Here is a 19,260-nt window from a genome sequence, read left to right on the forward strand (position 1 = left end):
ATGAGCTGTAAAACCTCAGTGAACTCAGCTCTGTCAGCTGTAAACTAAATATAATGGAGTTTCAATGAGGATTAGAAGCTGATGTGTCTGATGCAGTGATTCGGGACACTGTAAGCATCTGAAATATGGTAGTTCTCTTCTTAGCCAAAAATACAAGAAATGAAATATGGAGATTAACAGCTTTATTGAAATATACTTAATATACCATACAATTCACCCCCAATATGGAGACTTGAATGGAATGATTTGCATGGGAAAATCAGCTCAATGATACTTTGCCCAAATCTACAAATATGTACATATGGAAATCCTCTTGAATGACTCTTGCTAAGATTCCTGATCATCATGATGCCGTGCCCTTTTGCCCTTTTTTTCCTCCTCCATTTCCCAGCTCCTCACTGTACCCCTTTACACACCCATATGCACAGGCATCCAAGTGCACACACATACACACTGAGCTAGGATAGCCTTTGTTTAAAAGAGTCAAAAAATATTCAAAATATGATGGGAGGGAAAGTAGGCAACTTTTGGAATACATATTAGCAATTGCTAATGGATTTGGGGGGATTCATGGGGAGCCCTTGCAGAGGACGGACAGCTATATTTTCTGTTTGTAACTTTTCCATAGGATCTGTTGCCATGTCCCACCAACAGCTTAACTGCCTAACTGAAAAGGGGGACAGCCCCAACGAAACCACAGGAAATGGACCCCCCAATCTGGCTCACCCAAACCTGGACACATTCACCCCAGAGGAGCTGCTGCAGCAAATGAAGAAGCTGCTGATGGAGAACCATCAGCTGAAAGGTAAGCAACACCTGGCCCCCGTGTTTCTCCATTCACCCTGGACCTTCCTGAATATAATACCCTTTGTAATAAGGCTTGTTGGTGAACTCCCTGCTCTCTGTCTGGTTCCCTGGGGGCAGAAAGAGCACAGAATTAAGCTTTCAGTAAGGCTAAAGCTGCTTTCATTGTTTACTTTTGGGTGAAGGTAAGTATAAAAAATAAAAAATATTTTATGTGTCTCTGGGAAATAGCATATTGACATTTAGTCCATTTAAAAGGAAAAAGAAGGAAGGCTGCTATTATTGCAGAGTTAGTCCTAAATAATATTACCTTGTTAAGAGGAAGCATTCTAATATCTCAAGCCATGGCTTTTGTTAGGACCTGTGTTTGAATCTGGTTAGTCTTTGTAGTTATACATAGGTATTTGTGCTGTATCGAGGTACCCGAATCAATTTTATTTTCTTGAGTCTTATGAGGACTAGAAATACCATTAGACCCGCTAGTCCTGTCTGAAAACAAAAGTCACTCATCTTGCTACAGTCTTCTTCTGGCTGATCCTTGGGCCCAGGCCCAACGTGGCATCTTTAGATCCAGAGCCTCCTGGTGAAGGGGTCTGAGGGGGCAGTGTGATTCATGAAATCAGGTTCGGTCCCCTGGTGTGTGACGCCGTCACTCTGAACTCAATACAGAAGCCATGAAGCTAAATAACCAAGCTATGAAAGGACGATTTGAGGAGCTTTCAGCCTGGACAGAGAAACAGAAAGAAGAACGCCAGTTATTATTTGAGATCCAGAGCAAAGAAGCCAAAGAACGCCTAATGGCTTTAAGTCATGAAAATGAAAAATTGAAGGAAGAATTTGGAAAACTGAAAGGGAAAACAGAAATGTCATTCCAGGTGAGCAGACTCATTGGCTGTGATTTTATTTTACTGATATTTGTAGTGGAATCTTATTTGTGTTGACTTCTAGACCAAAACCTTTCATGGTTCAAGTTAGACAGGTGTTTTGCATTACCTTGAAAAAAGTGTTCTTGCTGAGAAGGTTGGTTGCAGGTTTAAGGGTCATGAAAAATTACTGTTGGGGGAAAGACATTTGTAAAGCTTTGACCATATTGATTATAGTCAAAAGAATGTTGCAGTTATAAACTAATGTTTTGTATTCATTATAGACAGTGCAGAAGGACCTCTGCCTAGAACCATCCAAGTGTTAGTTTTCAGTGTGTCTGTGATATAAGATTACATTTTAAGAAATCTGTTACTCAGAAGCTTTACTTACTGACCTTGTCCTTCCTCTCTGTCTAAGATAGATTCATCACGAAAGAAGTGTTCTTGCTGAGAAGATTGGTTGCAGTTTTAAGGGCCATGCATAATCACTGTTGGGGGAAAGACATTTGTAAAGCTTTGACCATATTGATTATAGTCAAAAGAATGTTGCTGTGATAAACTAATGTTTTGTATTCATTATAGACAGTGCAGAAGGACCTCTACCTAGAACCATCCAAGTGTTAGTTTTCAGTGTGTCTGTGATATAAGATTACATTTTAAGAAATCTGTTACTCAGAAGCTTTACTTACTGACCTTGTCCTTCCTCTCTGTCTAAGATAGATTCATCACTTTCCATTGTACATTTACTTCTGAAAGATGGTTTAACAAATGTATATTGTGATAGAAGATTATATAGGGTTGCCGTGCTTTCATTGACCCAAAGAACCTGGGAAATATGCTCACAACGCAGAGTGGGTATCAAAGATGTTAGTGAAAAACAAAGCAGAGCACATGTGCAGCGTCTGCCTGGTTGCTAACGCTCACTGGGTATTATTTGTTTACATGGACGCATCTGCTGTTCATTTTCTTCCAAACCTGGATCTTAACTCTTTGGAGGACAGAGCACTGGGTTGATTCAGGGAGGACGTAACTCCAGATATCAGTGATCTTTCTTGAGACTTTACCTTGAACTTTGATGATCGCTAATTTCTTGAATGGGTAAAGAATGCGAACAGAGGACTAACATGGAAAGAAAGTAATGCAAAGGGGATGATGTAGAATAATCCAAAGGATGAAAAGTTGTTTAGAAAAGTGTCAGTGATCTATTCATCAACTGGTGCTCGTGAGACAATGGAAACATTGAGCTTTAATACATTCATGTTAGTGTTGGAAATGTTTCACTGTGGATAAGGCTTACCACATCTGATGCTTCAACGTGTCTTCCAGTTGGAAGAGCATTAAGTCACGTTTGGGGGGAAATCGCTCATTGTCTGAATGTTTTTGAGGTGTAATACTCTGAAGAAATGATTACACCTGGGACATATGAGTAATTTTCTATTCTCTGGAAGAAAATGTCTTATATGGTTTTCCTCCCTTGGCTTTTGGGAGGTGAACTGACAGTTGGCTTCAGCCGGCTGGGACCTAGCACATTGAAGCCAAAAAGGAAGCTTCCAGAAGCAGTTTGAGATTGTCTGCCTGGAGGTTTTCTTACAGATCCCAGCATTGGAAGAAGTTGAGATCAGAAGTTGAAACTCTGGACAGCTTGTTTCAGTGTAGGCGATCTGTCGAAGTGAGCTACAAGCAGGACTCAGAAGCGAATCCTTGGAACACAGGACTTGGGTGTTTGGCACAATCAAATACTTGGGGCTCTTTAATACCCTTTGTCATCAGCCTTCTCCCCCCAAAACTGTTGCGGCCCACGCGACCAGGAGGGCTCTGCCTGAGGGGGAAGGGTGAGGAGATTGAGAAAAGACACAGAGACAGGAAAGCTGGGATCGGGAGGTCCACCGTCCACGGGATGGTAGAGCAGTGGTGCAGTCTTTATTTCACAGTTTTTATACAGTCTTATAACAGTTATCTATACAAACAAGTATTAGCAGAACAAGCAGGCTTCCCGTGGGGATGACCTTGCAGCTGCAAGGCCTTTGTCAGCTCACAGCCCGCTTCCTACATCGAAGATTGCTGAGGCGAGGCTTCCCATAGGAATGACCTGCAGGTGCAAGGCCTTTGTCAGCTCACAGCCCGCTCCCCACACAAAACTGTGCCTCCCAGGCTGACCCCTTGCCTCCCTTGAGGTCGTTTTTAGATTTAGGCAGTCATCTTCCTCACTTAATAATGCTCTCAAGGCCTGGGACTTGTCTCACTCATGCTGGCCCATCTTTGCTGCTGTTTCCACAGGGGGGAATCCCGTCTCGGCCATCAGGGCTTCTCAAGCGTTTTGTCCTACACAGGGAAGAGAGTTGGAAATTTCCTCTAGAGATCTGCCTTCCAATCCTCAGGGTGAGGCAGAGGCATTAATGGTTCTGTTTGATTTCACTGAATTATACTTTATATAATGTCTCTACAGAGTAGTTTTTAAATTTTAATTGCAGACTGCTAGGCGAAGGTCATTAGACAGGCTTTTCTTCTTGGATTATAGAATGGGATATCAACTGGGCACGTTGCTAGGACAGTAGGATGGAGATATTATCTAAATACAGAGAAAGACAGAGAAGTTGCTGTGTTTCACAAAGTCAATGGTAAGTGACTAAAAGTGAGGACAGTGTGACAAATGGTGGAATTGGGGCTGAGATCCTAGAAAATAAACCATGGGAGTTCTAGTCCAGGAAGTCAGTGAACAGACTCTCGGGGGTAAAATAGAGAGACATTTAAAGTGTTAGAGTACAAGGTGTTTATGGCCAAATAAGTAGGTTCATCTTTTCTCAAAGGCATTTAAGAGGTGCTCACAATTGTGAAAAAGAAAATTAACCTGACAGTCGGAGACTCTAGTGTCACGGCCTTATATCCCTGGTCTTCAGACACTTGTTTAAAACTTCATTCCAGGAACCTTCTTTTATAAGGAGACAGAAAAGTCAAATAAAGCTCTAAGCCTATTCTTTTTTTAAAAAAATAAAACTCTATTTCCTATCTTTCTGCCAAAGTAGTTTTGAAAAATCCATTCCATGAAATGTTCTCTGAGAGATCAGGTGGGTAAACGTGAAGATTCCTAATGATCCTATGTAGTCTTGCCTTCATCTGTTTGCTTCCTGGTTCCAGGCTCAGTGGTAGCTTTCCTTGTATGTTTTCATTCCTTTAGACGTACGTTTCTTTGGTGTGAGTCATTACTAAGAGAGATGGCACAGGCTTTTAACCTTTCCTTGCAGACCTGACTCTTCCGTTTCACAAGGAGTTGCTGTGCTCAAAGGCCTGTGCTAGTTTCCCAGTAAGGAAATGCTCCAAAGGAAGGAAGAGCATGATCTCGATGGTAGGAGGGGCACCTCCTTGCTGCAAGTTAATACCCATCCATCAGTTTTTAATATTTCATGGACGAGCTGGTTTATGTTCTGGGCACATGCCCTTCTGATACTGTTTGGGTCCACTGCGAACCTTTGTGCCTGGTTACCATTCCTTAGGAAAGCCGTCACAGAGAGGGGTATGTGTGTGGTGCATGTCAGTTTTCTGATGTGTTGCCTCCTCTGACAATCTCAAGTGTACATATTTCTGGTGGTGCCATGCCCTCAAGAGTAGTGAAGGTTTCCTGAGGAGGAAATCAGAGAGGCCGAGAAGGTCAGAGCTGGAAGAGACCAGAGACCCTGTGTGCCATGTCTTTCTTTCTAACTCAAGTAAACTGAGGCCAAGACATTAAGTGAATGTGCTCATGGCAGCACGTACACTGATTAGCTGAGTGTGGAGTCGAGTCTGTTCTCCCTGCTCCCAAGTAAAACCTTGCCTCTAAACAGGGTCTTTCTTCCGACTTTGTCGTATGCAGTGATTGCATCTGGCTGAACACAACACGTACTTGATGTATTGGTGAAATATTAATGTTTATAGAGCCTGAAATTTAATTTTTTTTGAGCTTTCATACCAGCCTCTGAACTTTCAGTTTGCTTATTTCTCACCAGACTTACGTTTAGCATCTTAAAGCACCAACCCAGAGTATTATAGTATCCAGACTATATACCTGGGAGAATTTTGGACCTTTCATTGTGTTTTGCTGTTACTGTGCCAAGTGATGTCCTTGATGCTTTGGCTTCTAAGTGGACATGACAGGTATGGGGAGCGAGGGGGTGGGTGTGCACTTGTGGAGTAAAATAAAAAGCAAGAGGTTGAATTTTGGCAGCATTTTATCCTTATTTTCTGATATTCTGGACTAAAATTTGCAAGTCTACCATTGCCAAGGTCTGGTTGGTTATTTTCATAATATCAGATTATTCCAGCATGCTGAGGAAGCCTTTCTTTCATGAGGTTATTTTAATTTGCTATTATTTGAATACAATAAAATGATATGAAAATGTTCATTTTAAATGTTATGTCAAAATAAATTGCCAAGGACAAGCTAGAATATTCTATTGTAAAGCACAGGGGACGAAGATGTTGAGAAACTGCCTTCCCAGTGGGTATGGAGCACTGGAGTTTGACGGCCAGATTCTTGGATTGATTAGTTAATTCGCTTTGTTCCTAGTCATTTCCAGGACACGCTGGGGACCCCAAAGCAGTAGCAGAACAGGAAATGGAACAGCTAAAGACCCAGGTGGCATGCTTTCAAGCTGAAAAGGCAGATCTGCTGGGCATTGTGTCTGAATTACAACTCAAGTTGAACTCAAGAGGGCACTCTGAAGACTCCTTTGTTGAAATTAGGACGGCTGTAAGTGTTTTGGCTTTGGTTTTGTTTTAAGCAAATTATAAAACCTCACCTGGACAGTTGATACAAATACCACCATTTCTTTCAACACATGGAGCCAAGTAGTGGGAAAATTTCAGTGTAGCAAAGATCAATTGGCTCTTATTTCTTAAGTGTAACATAATGCTTGTAAGGGTTATCATTGCTGAAATGGGAAAATATCGACTACCTTTTATGACAAAAGAGATCGTCCTTCTTTTTTCCAGTATGTCCTGACAAATCAGACCTTTATGTGACTGACCTAAAAATAAAAGCATAAACTTTTTCAGACCAGGTTTCAAAGCTGTGTTCAGCATTTCACTTAGGTGAGCAGAATCATGACCAGATGTAGTAAATTAAGAGCTTTAAAACACTTTTCAGAGGCGGCCAGATGGCTCTGTTCGTTAGAGCACAAGCTCTGAACAACTGGGTTGGCGGTTCGATTCCTACATGGGCCAGTGAGCTGCGCCCTCCACAACTAGACTGAAGGACAACGACTTGGAGCTGATGGGCCCTGGAGAAACACACTGTTCCCCAATATTCCCCAACAAAAGAAATTTTAAAAAACACTTTTTAATAATAGAACCATGCTTTCAAAGACAGTCTTATAAAGTACCCTGGTTTATTGAAAATCAGAAGTGGAGAAAAGAAGGAGCAGAGCTGCTCTGGTTGTAGGTGGAGGAACTTTCTCTAACAGCAGCCGCTCAGGGACCTCTGAGAACAGAGTTTGAAGCCGGTGCTATCAAACTCGCATTCATGTGCCACCCATATTGAAGTGAGCTGAGCCAGATGGCAGGTTCCACCCCATTTTGAAGCACATGTGAGGCATCTATCACAGCTGGGTCTGGGTGTCCTACGAAAGAGGCGGATAAACCACAGAGGGGCCTCTTTTTTGTTGCTACTAAAAGAGATTGAAAAGTGAAGGAGAAAAACACATGAGGGTGAAATCCTGTCATGCACACTGTCATTTTAGCTTTGTCAAAGTGCAGATCTCTGAAAGAAAAGTACACTTAGTACATAAGGGGGAGTGGGGAGCAACTTACAAAAAGCTAAATTATTTGGTGTATCTGAAATCTGATTCATCTGCTGCACTGAAGATTGATAGAGTTGGAAAATGGCTCTTAGTAACCTTGCCATCCATGTCCCCTAATAAATTTTAGGTGCCTTAATAGTGGTCAAAATTAAGAGAATTGAAATACCATTTGAAAAGCATCCTTTGCCAGAATACCCTTTCTGCAAATGACTAAAGATTATAAAGCACAAGGTTGATCAGAGTGTTAACCTTCTGCAAATAACTGATAAAATTCAGGAAGCCCAAAGAGCATATCAGAAGTTTCTAAATGAGGCATCTTCCTTCATAGTGCATGGTTAGAATAGTATGTTCCCTCACTGATGAGTGACAGTTATTTTTAGTATAAACCTGTTTTTCTTGCCTTGCTTCTGTGAACTGGAACACATTGCCCAAGATTTAGGAAGAGTGTCACAATCAAAATTACTGAGAACAATCTTTCTGCATTTTTGGAAGCTTTTCCCACTAGGTCATTAGAATAGAACTATCTTTCAAATCATTTAAGTGGTCCTAATGTTCTTTGTTCCTAAGTGGCTCAAGATACACAGGATTGCTAATGGGAGCCGACTTTGTGTTTTGTGAGACTTGCTCACAGAAAACTGCCTCTTTTTCAACTTTGCTTCAGCATTTTAAAGGACTGTACTGGGATGGTATGTGGAGTTGTAACTAACTCTGTGTGACCTTAACCTAGGAAAGAAGGGAACTGCCAAGGAGAGAAAGGAGATCAGCTTTCATGTTATAGGGTCAGGAGCCCAGCCTTCGTCGAGGTATTTATAATCCTGATAGGGCATGTGGGGTGAGGGAAGGGTACATTTCCATTCCACTTGACCAAAATTAAGCATCTCACATCTAAATGTTTGGTAGGTTCCTTGGCTTGCATGTCACCAAAATTCTTGATTGCTTGCCTTTGCTCTTTTGATAACTTGTCTTGCAGACATGTGTTAAATCCCTTTCATTTCTGCTTGTACAGGAAGGAGAAGCACATGTGGCAGTGAAAGAAATGAAGACAAGTCCTGGGCCCACAAGAAGTGATTTCATTGACACGCATGTGAAGAAAGACTTGGGCTGTTGGACAGGCAGACTGGGCAGGCATGTCACTTCCAGCTCCCCACTGCGAGGTCACACATGATAGGCTGGAAAAATCACTTCTTATTATGTTATACCAGGACCTTGCAATAGTGTTCGGTTTGAATGCTGTTTGATGTTGCAGTCACAACTGGCAGAGAATAAAAGCAATGTTTGGTACCTTTTTAGGGCAACGCTCACCACTCAAAGTGTTCCATCTCCCATCAGATCAGACGGAAAACAAACTTGTTCTCCATCAAAATACCCATGTTTCCTTATTTGCACACCAGTGCACTTTGACGTGGACCAGGCTGCCTAGCTTGATAAGTGGGATGTTTCCATATTCTCTGCCGTGTTCAATCCTGAGCACACACCAAGGTGACTAATCCTACTGGGTAATCTTCTCTAACCATGAGTGCCACTGCTCGGAGTCACTGGGTGTTGTTTGGAAGTGCCCAGATATCTTATCTCTGGAGTCTCAAGTTGACCTGTCCCAAGAAGATATTAGGAAGCAGACTCTTAAATGGTGGGGGGACTTTGAGGAACTGTGCCCCTGAGTCTCTTGCAGGTAGTACTCCCCCAGAATGGGCTGTCCGCTCATCCTCTGTAAAGGGGTTACTAATGTATTAGACCTGTTAAAAGACACAGTTATCTGACAGTTTCTCTAAGGATCTCTTCCTTCATAGGCTTTTAATATCATTTTTCTATAACTTGATGAATATATTTATAAAACATGAAAGTGGGTGGGTTTTTTTTGTTATGCTCCCAAGCCTTTGTATGAGTGAGAAAATAAGCATTAGATGATATTCTTTCATCAAGCGGGGCAATTGGCATAAATGAAAGTTAATTCCCTTTTTTGTTAGAAATTCCTCAGCTTTCCCCCATATTGCACTTTTACTAGCAAAAGACTTTCTTGGAAGTGGTAGGAAGGAAGAAAGCCTTGTTTGAAATTTCCAAGCCACTTCCTCCTCATTTATATCCACATGCACAGACCACTTCCTCTTTCAAGCCATGCAGCTGTGTTTTATTATTATTATTATTTTGTTGTGGCATCTTTATCCTGTTTGAAAGTGTATTAAGGAGACAGAGATTGATTTCTAGGTTTGGAGTTTCACCTTTGGAGTCGGGAACCGGGATTTTATCCTGGCTGCTTATTAGCCGTGTGAACTTGAGTAGATTACTGACAGAACAGCTGCCATTAACAATATAGTCATTGGGTGTTTAGTTGTGGTGGTGGTTTGTCATTGAACTGCCTCTTGATTTAATCAGATTTTGAAATCAAGAAAAATATTTGATATGCCAACGGTACCCACGTTTCTTGCTCTAATTATTTGATTTTCTTCTCTTGACTTGAGAATGTGATGGCTTCTGTCAAGTTGGAGAAAGGCCAGTGATGTGCATGTCACCACAGGCAGCACTTGCGCTTGTGTGCTTTGTGTCCTCTTTGAGATTAGTTCTCTAGGAGAGCTGGGCATCAGAAACCAGGACTACCTCTGCTCTGCTGTTTCTGTGGGTCCTGTTGTATGGTGTGGTGGGCACAGTGACATTTGGAGGAGGTGAGCAGGTGCAGTGTAAGGCGAGGCTACCCATCAGTCCCCACCCCTTCCCTGGAAAGCACGGAGGCCTGGGGCACTGGGGGTCGTAGGGCCACCTGTACTTGCTCAGTAAATGAGTATTAACTGGAGAGTGTTCTGGAAAGCCGTTCCTTCAAGGTGGTTCCAGTTACACTCTTAGAGTTGAACATTTTTGTTTTCTGATAAAAACCTTTATACCATCTTGATATAGGAGCAGATCTGCAGAAAGTGCCAGCGATTACTTGGAATCTGAGGAATTAACTGTGAGCCAGCTCCTGCTTTGTCTAAGGGAAGGAAACCAGAAGGTGGAGAGACTTGAGAAAGCACTTAAGGAAGCCAAAGAAAGTATGAAATAGGTAACTTAAAATATGCATACATTGCTTTTTTAACAGCTTTACTGAGATATAATTAAGACACCATACAATTCATCCATTTGAAGTGTACATTTCAATGATTTCTAGAATATTCACAGAGTTATGTGGCCATTATTACATTATAATTTTAGAATGTTTTCTCCCAAATAAGAAACCCAGTACCCATTAGCACTCATTCCCCATTCCTCTCAGTAATCTATTTTCTGTCTCTATAGATTTACCTGTTATGGACATTTCATATAAATGGAATCATATAATATGTGTTCTTTTGTGACTGGCTTATTTTATTTAGCATAATATTTTCAAAGGTCATCCATGCAATAGCACATACCAGTTCTTCGCTCCTTTTGGTTGCCAAATAATATTCCATTGTATGACAACATTTTCTTTATTCATCGGTTGGTGAGCGTTTGGGTTCTTCCCACTTTTTGCCTATTATGAATAATGTTTGCTCTGAACATTCATACAGTTTTTTGTGTGAACTTTTTTTTTTTTTTATTCTCTTGGTTGTATCACTAGGAGTAGAATTGCTGGGTCATATGGTGACTCTGTGTTTAATATTTTGAGGAAGGGCAGCCACCGAGCCACAAGGATTTGCTGGGTCCTTCTGAAGAAGGGGACAAAAACTTACAGCCAGCTGACTGGGGTCTGAGTCCCAGCTCTGCATCTGCTGTTTTTCTGAATTTGAGCAATTCACTCTTATCTTATCCATAGTGTGAATAATATTAAGGCCCATCATACATCTCATAGAGGTTTTCTGAGGACCATAGGTGATTTAAATAACTCTGCACACAATAAAGTGTTAGATAAATGTTAATATTACCATTCATAGTAATAATAAATAAAATGTTAAAATTTGGGTGTGTGGGGACAGAGCCAGGAGTGCAGTTTCCAGGCTTTCGGCCTCACGTGGAAAGGTGCTGGCTCAGGTAGTAAATGGCCATCAACTGTGATTGGATGGCCATCAGCTGTGGCTAGTTGGCCGTCAGCTGTAACCAGTGAGACACTGGCCACTAATATAACTGCTGTGGCTACGCTAGCAGCAAATGGGGGCTAGCAAGAAGATGGTGGCTGAGCTAACATGAGCGGACAGCAGTTAGCACAGCGGATTGCAGCTATCAAGTGGGAGTCCCAACAGGAGTCCCTGTTGACAGAAAAGCGGACAGCAGGTCGCATGTCGTGTGAATCCAGCCTCCAGTGAGAATATAGTGGTATGACTCCCCTACCTACGGCTCCGTGGGTGTTCCTTTTTGGCCTCACCATGTCCTGCGTTCTTGTGTGGGGAGTGGGAGCTGAGACCCCGCAGGCCTCCCCCCATGACAACATCCCTTAGAATTTTCATCAGTGAGAAATGCCTGGTAGTGAATCTCTGCTTATATTTCTTCTGACTCTTGGCACGTATTTTTACTGCATAGAGAATTATAGGTTAGTGGCTCTTTGATGATATGGAAGATGACATTCTGCTGCTCTTTGGCTTCCATAATTGCTGTGGAGAATTGGTTCCCCAACTGTTCATCCTTTGAACATAATCTATTCCACACCCTGCCCCTGTCCCCACAATCTTTGGTTACTTCTAAGGTTTACTCTTTGTTTTTGGTTCATGAATCAGGAGCAAAGTAATATTCAGAGACCGGGGCTTTTGTAGGGCCAGGCCATTGGGGTTCATGCCCTGACAAGTTTACAATGGCCTATTTGTGCCGGGTGATCGTGGAGACTTTTACTTTCTTTCTGACCTCCCATGACCCCTGCAAACGCTTTCCATCTTAGGCAGCGTATTTTGACCTTGGTGACCACTGTAATTCCTGGCCACACTGATCACGGGGAAGTGGTGGTTGTTACGCAGCCAGATGCTGTGACACATGCTGGTCTTTCCTGCTGGTGTTCCCTCAGGGTACCCAGAGGGCTGGCTTTAGAATTTGGATGGCTACAGTTTTATTTTGAACTGCACTCCTGTTTAACAAGCTTCACAGGGTCTCTGCAGTCAGTGTGCCATCGGGCCCTAAGTAACAAGCACAGCTGGGGCATGGATTCACTTATAAGGACAAGAGCATCTTGGGTGGGGATAATTATTGCTGCTTTTACAATCTGAATTTTCAACCACGTGTGCAGGCCAGACATTTAGTGCAATAAATTCCGTGAGTGAGGCAAACAACTAGTGTATAAGTTAGCTTTAAACTGTGAATACAGGTTGTTCCCTTTTGGTGGTGTTTTGAACTGAAAGAACACGCAAGGGGGCAATGTCTGGAGGGGCCGACCCATGGGTATATCAACAGGCTTTTAAGAGTCACTCCCCACTTTGTAGTTTCAAGTTGGCTCTAGATTTGTTTATTTAGATACACACTGATCATTGATGTGACATCTGAGACTGAAAGTATGGCTTTGACCATAGAAAGGTAGTAGAATTTTATTAACAACAAACAGAAAGATGGGCACTTTATTACAAAAATAAACAAAAACAAAACATAGCACATTCTTGGTTTGAGGGAAGAAATCATCTCAATGAAGCTTCCATAGCCCGATGCCCCCAAAAGCAATTCAGAAAGCCCATGCCTGGAGGGTTCATCCTCAAGGAATCAGCTGTTCTTAGGAGGACACATTAAAAGTGTGCTTCAACCTTGTTATAAGAATAGGTGCAATAGAATAATAACAGAGTAAAGAAATTCAGGTTGATTTCGCTGGAGGAAGTGAAAGGTTTCCTCATGATAATGGTTGAAATTTGGAGGGTCAGACTCAATAGATGTGAGAGGGAATTGAGCTCCATAGGTCAGGGGAGTGAGATGTGGGTGGTCTACCTGCTGTCACAGAGGGTTTCAGGAAAGGGGTGGTGCTTTCATTGTTACTAGATCAGAAAGGTGACTGGGCCCCAGCAAGTTAGAGGGGAGGAGAGGCAGGATGCCTGCTGACTAGAGTGATCCCTGAGGGTGTGTCTAAAAGCTGCAGAGAGACTCCCTAGGAAGAGCAAGGAGGACCCTCCAATCAAATATTGGGACAGCAGTATGAATTGGTTACAGAATATCAGGGCAGGTTTGAGAGGGGAAGTTGAATCACATCAGTGTAAAAACTCAAAAAAATTAGTAAGTGGCTCTTAAGGTGACCACGTATTGTATGCTGTACCCTGGGAAAACATGCCCAAGGAATCATGGTTAGGAGTTGTGGTAAGGCACAGAAAAGATGAGCTATATTGGAGGGAGGGTAGAAGGAAAGACCACATACTATCGACTGATTTTGTAATAGTCGTTGGTCTGATGGAAGGATCTCTTCTGGGAAGGATTATGTAACCCAGGAAAGTTGAATGTGGACAAGATTTGTTTAAACATCAGATGCTTTTGGCAGAAACCAAAGTTCCTGTTTTCACATATCTCACTATGGAAAACTGCATAAAACAAAATCTAGAGGAATATAAGTATTAGGAAAACATCTAGGGCCAAAAAAGGGGAAAGAAAAAGTACTCAGAACTGGCAAAAAGCATAGCCCTACTTGGTAAATAAAGAAGGAAAGAACTCTGTGAGGTAGGGTAGTGAGCTAAGTCTTCCTGAAACTACTGGTAAACTAAAACAATAAAGGCATATAGCTTAAAGGACATAGCTGATAGAAGTGATACACAGAGCCAGTAACGTCCTACCTAAACCAGAGGAAAATACCTCTCTTGAGTAGTCATGACACAGACGGCCACTAGGGGCGCAGTTCATTTGAAGCAACTTGTTTCCGAACTTGCGGTGGTTCTCTCATTGAAACAATAATGGGGACAAAGTGGGCAGCAGAACGTTCCCTGGGAAGCAGCTTTCCCAGATCCAAGCAATTCCATAGTGAGTGGCAGCAACCACAGTTGCTCAGGACCAAAATCACTGGTCCATGGGAGAGAGTGGAATCACGAGGTGGAGCCCACAGGCCACGCAGCATCAGAAGGCCAGAAAGAGGACACTCAATGCGCTAGTCAGAACTGACAGACTGAAAATGCTGAATGGAAAGAACTTCTCAGGACCTGATACCTGGAACTACTTCCACTGAAAATTCTAAGGAAAAAAAGGCAGGACTACCTTAAGTGACAACCTTGGGAAAGAGATGAGTGAATCTTAGCCTCTACCACATCCTGGTTCCATATATATAGAAAATCCCATAGTGTCTAATTTAACCTCTTATGGAAGGTTTCTTCTAATTACTTTTTAGAAATTGGGATATAACATAACATACGCTGTTCAAAGGAGTGCAAATCTGTACTTTTAGTATATTGATTACGCTGTAACACCATCACCAGTATCTAATTCCAGAATATTTCCATCACATCAAAAGGAAACCCTGTACCTGTTAGTAGTCAGTCCCAATCCTCCCCTACCTGCCCTCCTAGCAACCACTAATCAAATTTTTGTGTCTATGGATTTGCCTCTTCCAGACATTTCACATATATGGAACCATACAGGGTGTGGCTTTTTATGACTAGATGATTTCCCTTAGCATCATGTTTTCAATTTGTATCCTTATTGTAATGTGTAGCATTACAGATTCCTTAGAACAGCTGAATAATATTCCACTGTGTGCATATACTGCATTTGTCTATCCATTTGTCAGTTGATGGGCATGGATTGTTTTTCCATTTGGGGCTATTACGCATAATGACGCTGTGAGCATTGCTGTGTGATCCTAAATGGTTTTCAGGGTCATGATCACAGACCCCAGACAAGCATCATGGGTTGACCACTATACTAGCAAAGTTGAAACTAACTGATATTTTTTTAGATACCTCTCAGTCTATTCTGGCCTTTGACTACACAAAGTACTGGGGTTGGGAAAATAATTATGTTTCGGATAACTGTTCTAGGAGTCGGGGATTGCTTTATTTTCTAAAATGTGTAAGTGTGGAAAACAATTGTCGTGTAATTGTTTTGAATCAAAACTTGCTTGACTCCTTAAAAGTGAGGCTCCTGAGCTGCTTAGCAGTGAACACACACACTTGCGATGCCCTGAACTGCACCCACTCCTGGCTGCAGCTGCCAAAGGGATGCAGACATGGACAGTTCATCTGATTGGAACTGGCACGATGAGAAGTCCGGGAGAATGGAGTTAGGCTCTAAATGGAGATTTGGGACTTGAATTTCTTTGGATTCCTAATGCACAAGGACAGCAGGGCCTTTTACATTATCGCTCCAGTGGACTTTCACTGAAAGAGTCAGGATTTTAATGTTTTAAGATTTTAATCTTTTAATTATATCACTAGGAAGTAATGGGAGGGGTCATACTTAATTTTGGAGTATCACTATATGCTGACACGTGAGTCGGGGAATATTTTAATTTAATTTGGAATATTTAATTTTGATGTTGTTATTTAATATCATTGCAGAAACTCTGAGAGGGTATATTGGTCAATATGGCTGGTCAGAAGTTGGGGTAGGAAATAGCTTTAAATTCAGAATGGTTATTGAGATCATTCAATTAATATAATACTATTCTGTTCCATTTCAGAATCTAGAGCAAAATCTAATTCTTTCAATAGAAAGAAAGGTCCTAGAATGTCCTAGAAAGATCGATACCTTAGTACAGAAGTGCAGTTATTTTCTTGTGACAAACATTTTGTTCTTCATTATGGTAAATATATATACCATAGTTCTCTGCTAATGATGCCTCATCGGGTAATCTTTTGAGGACATCTAAAGAGACAGAGACACACATTTAGAGTGCATTTTTTAAAAGTGGCACAAGCTAAGGTATCTCTTATTCAAAGGGAAGGGCAAAAGCACAGGAACTGGTGGTCATATTATCACTTATCGTCCATCAAGGAGATGAAAAGATGCTTTTGCTGTAGATTTTTTAAGCAGCTGGATTACACCAATATTAAAATGTGTGTGTGGGGGGAAATTCCTCCGGTTTTCTCCCTTAGCTGAGTCTTTGCTACTGCCATTGCCAGGTGTGTAAAAATGATGATTAGATTTGGGCCCTTTAGTGTTTCATCCTTGGGCCAAAGTAGAGGATAAACCTGGGACGTCTCCCAGTGGAGGCCTTGAACTCTTTATCTCCAACATGGGACACAGAGTGGGAACCCAGGATGTCCTTTCTGCCCCCTGCCTGCAGTAAGTGGGGATTTCCAGAATTCCCCCCATTTGCTGCTGCTGTGCATACGCTCCTCTGCAAAGTGAGTTAGTTTTCCATTCCTGGTGTAGTAACTTAATTTGGTGCAAGGTTTGTGGTAGGAGATTGGACTTTTTCTGGTTTCACATTGGTAGACATGTTCCTCACTCTTTCTGCTTTTCTTTTTTCTTTTTTTGGAGGGTAGTCTGATTCCTTTTATTTATATTCATACAAAACAGGGTCTTAAGCAGATCAACATTAAAAAATTATGTGATTAAGAATTAAAACAAACCAACCTAGAAGCTCCTAAAACCAGACAATGACATTTCAGATACAGAGAACTGGACAGAAATGAAATCTTCAGATTTTCATCCAACAGACAAATAAATTTTCCAGTAAACTCACCTGAACCCCCGCCCCCCAAACCGCTGTCTTCTCAAGGAAGAGCAGGAGGAAATAATCCTTGCTTGCCTTCATCTAATTGACAGGGGCTGGACAGTTCTCTTTTCTGAGGAAACCCCCAATTCTGGTGCTTGCTTTGGAATGGAGTTCCTTCTGTCTCTTCTGGCCAAGCCCCAGTTATCACTGCCCCGGGGCATTGGGGGTGAGGGGACAACAGCATAAGCTAAAACCAGTGACAGCTAAAGGTCACCCTGTGTCACCCTGTCCTAGACCCACTGGAATTACAAGTGCTCCCCCTCCCCTACTAGAGAGGGAGCACATCTCAGCTCCCTTCTCACCCTGGGGGAGAAGCTTCACCACACAGCTGTTTCTACTTTTTCAATTCACAAACTCACTTTCAAGAGATTTCAAAAGAGGCTACAAGAATCTGTACTTATATGGCCATTTTATCCTATAGTATCTAGTTTTACAAATATTTCAGCCTCTTCTTTAAAAAAGTGCCTGACATATTCAGTCAATGAATGGCACCATGCCAGGTACTGAGGAAGAAGAATGGCACACATATTAAATGTGAGATCTAGATTTTTGAAGAAAGAGAAAAATTCTATGATAAAATCCTATCTAAGCCATCCAATTCTGGCAGTTTGGGGAAGCTCACCTAATTTTCTTTTTCTTTTTTTTAAAATAATTTTTAAAAAATTTTTTGTTTTATTGGGTAATATTGGGGAACAGTGTGTTTCTCCAGGGCCCATCAGTTCCAAGTGATTGTCCTTCAATCTAGTTGTGGAGGGTGCAGTTCAGCTCCAAGTCCAGTGGCTGTTTCATTGCAGGGGGTGCAGCCACCATCCCATGCGGGAATGGAACCAGCAATCTTGTTGTTGAGAGCTCACTCTCTAACCAACTGAGCCATCCAGCTGCCCCTCTGGAGGAAGCTCAGTGGCAGCTCATTGTCTTCAATCTAGTTGTGGAGGGCACAACTCACTGGCGCGTGTGGGAATCGAACCGGCAACCGTGTTGTTCAGAGCTTGTGCTCTAACCAGCTGAGCCATCTGCCTCCACCACATAATTTTCTTTTTCTTTTTTCAAAAACGATCACATAAAATGATGCACAATCAGGGCGCGACATTCTGCCTGGCATATGGTGAGTGGACAACAAATGGTGGCTTCTATGGTTATTACTCTTTTATTTTGCTCAGCCACATACAATCATTGCACAGTATTTTACCCTTATCTACTGTAATACGTTCTCACTCTCTCATTTTCTCTTCCTTCCCTGACTCTCTCCTTCTTCATCTTTTTCTCTCTGTCCTTGTTGTGGCCAACTCCACAACCATCCTCCAAGTCCTCTCCTACTTTTATTGCCATCCTTTCAATCAATAATTTCCTCAGGCAATTAGTGCCAATGGGTATGTTTATTTTTAATTCCTGTAGAGTAAGGAAGTATTTCCTAACAAATGTAGGTGTATATTATCAAGTTTAAATATAAATCATTAAATCATTATATCAATTTAGACTAAGAGGTCCAATCTGCTAGTATAAATGCCTGTCATCCAAATTATCATTGCTTATGTGGAGGTTCCTCTAATCTTCAAGAACTGATCATGGAAACAACCAAAATGTCCTTCCATAGATGAATGGATAAAGAACTTGTGGTATATATACACCATGGAATACTATTCGGCGGTAAGAAAAGATGAAATAGGAACATTTGTGACAACATGGATGGATCTTGAGCGTGTAATGCTGAGCGAAATAAGTCAGACAGAAAAAGCAGAGAACCATGTGATTTCACTGATATGTGGTATATAAACCAAAAACAACAAAAGAACAAGACAAACAAATGAGAAACAAAAACTCATAGACACAGACAATAGTTTAGTGGTTACCAGAGGGTAAGGGGGGTGGGGGGTGGGAGATGAGGGTAAGGGGGATCAAATATATGGTGATGGAAGGAGAACTGACTCTGGGTGGTGAACACACAATGGGATTTATAGATGATGTAATACAGAATTGTACACCTGAAATCTATGTAATTTTACTAACAATCGTCACCCCAATAATTTTTTTAAAAAAAGCCAAAAAAAAAACAAAAAACAAAGAACTGATCTGCCTGTGGTGTAGCCGACTGAGTCTAGAACGTAGAGAAAGGACTGCTTCTGCTTCCATGGCACCATTTTGTAATCACAGCAAGGATGCATATGACTCAGCTCTTGGCATTTTCCTTCAGTCTCCTCTACAAAATGTGGGCCATTTGGGTGGCATCTTGGCTCCTGTTGATCTCATTTCTTTGATCAATCCAGAAATTTCTGGT

General features: G+C 41.7%; 1 protein-coding gene across 1 annotated transcript; it reads left to right on the forward strand.

Moving 5' to 3' along the window:
* The first annotated feature begins 431 nt into the window (after window positions 1-431).
* LOC141569853 (optineurin-like) lies at window positions 432-8,634 on the forward strand. The gene is made up of 4 exons (XM_074324376.1): window positions 432-805; window positions 1,474-1,679; window positions 6,208-6,390; window positions 8,445-8,634. Exons 1-4 carry the CDS (start codon window positions 553-555, stop codon window positions 8,601-8,603), a joined length of 801 nt encoding a protein of 266 aa, XP_074180477.1. The 5' UTR covers window positions 432-552; the 3' UTR covers window positions 8,604-8,634.
* The last annotated feature ends 10,626 nt before the right edge of the window (window positions 8,635-19,260 follow it).

Source organism: Rhinolophus sinicus, unplaced genomic scaffold (genome assembly GCF_036562045.2).
Source record: "Rhinolophus sinicus isolate RSC01 unplaced genomic scaffold, ASM3656204v1 Contig18, whole genome shotgun sequence".
NCBI lineage: Eukaryota > Metazoa > Chordata > Mammalia > Chiroptera > Rhinolophidae > Rhinolophus > Rhinolophus sinicus.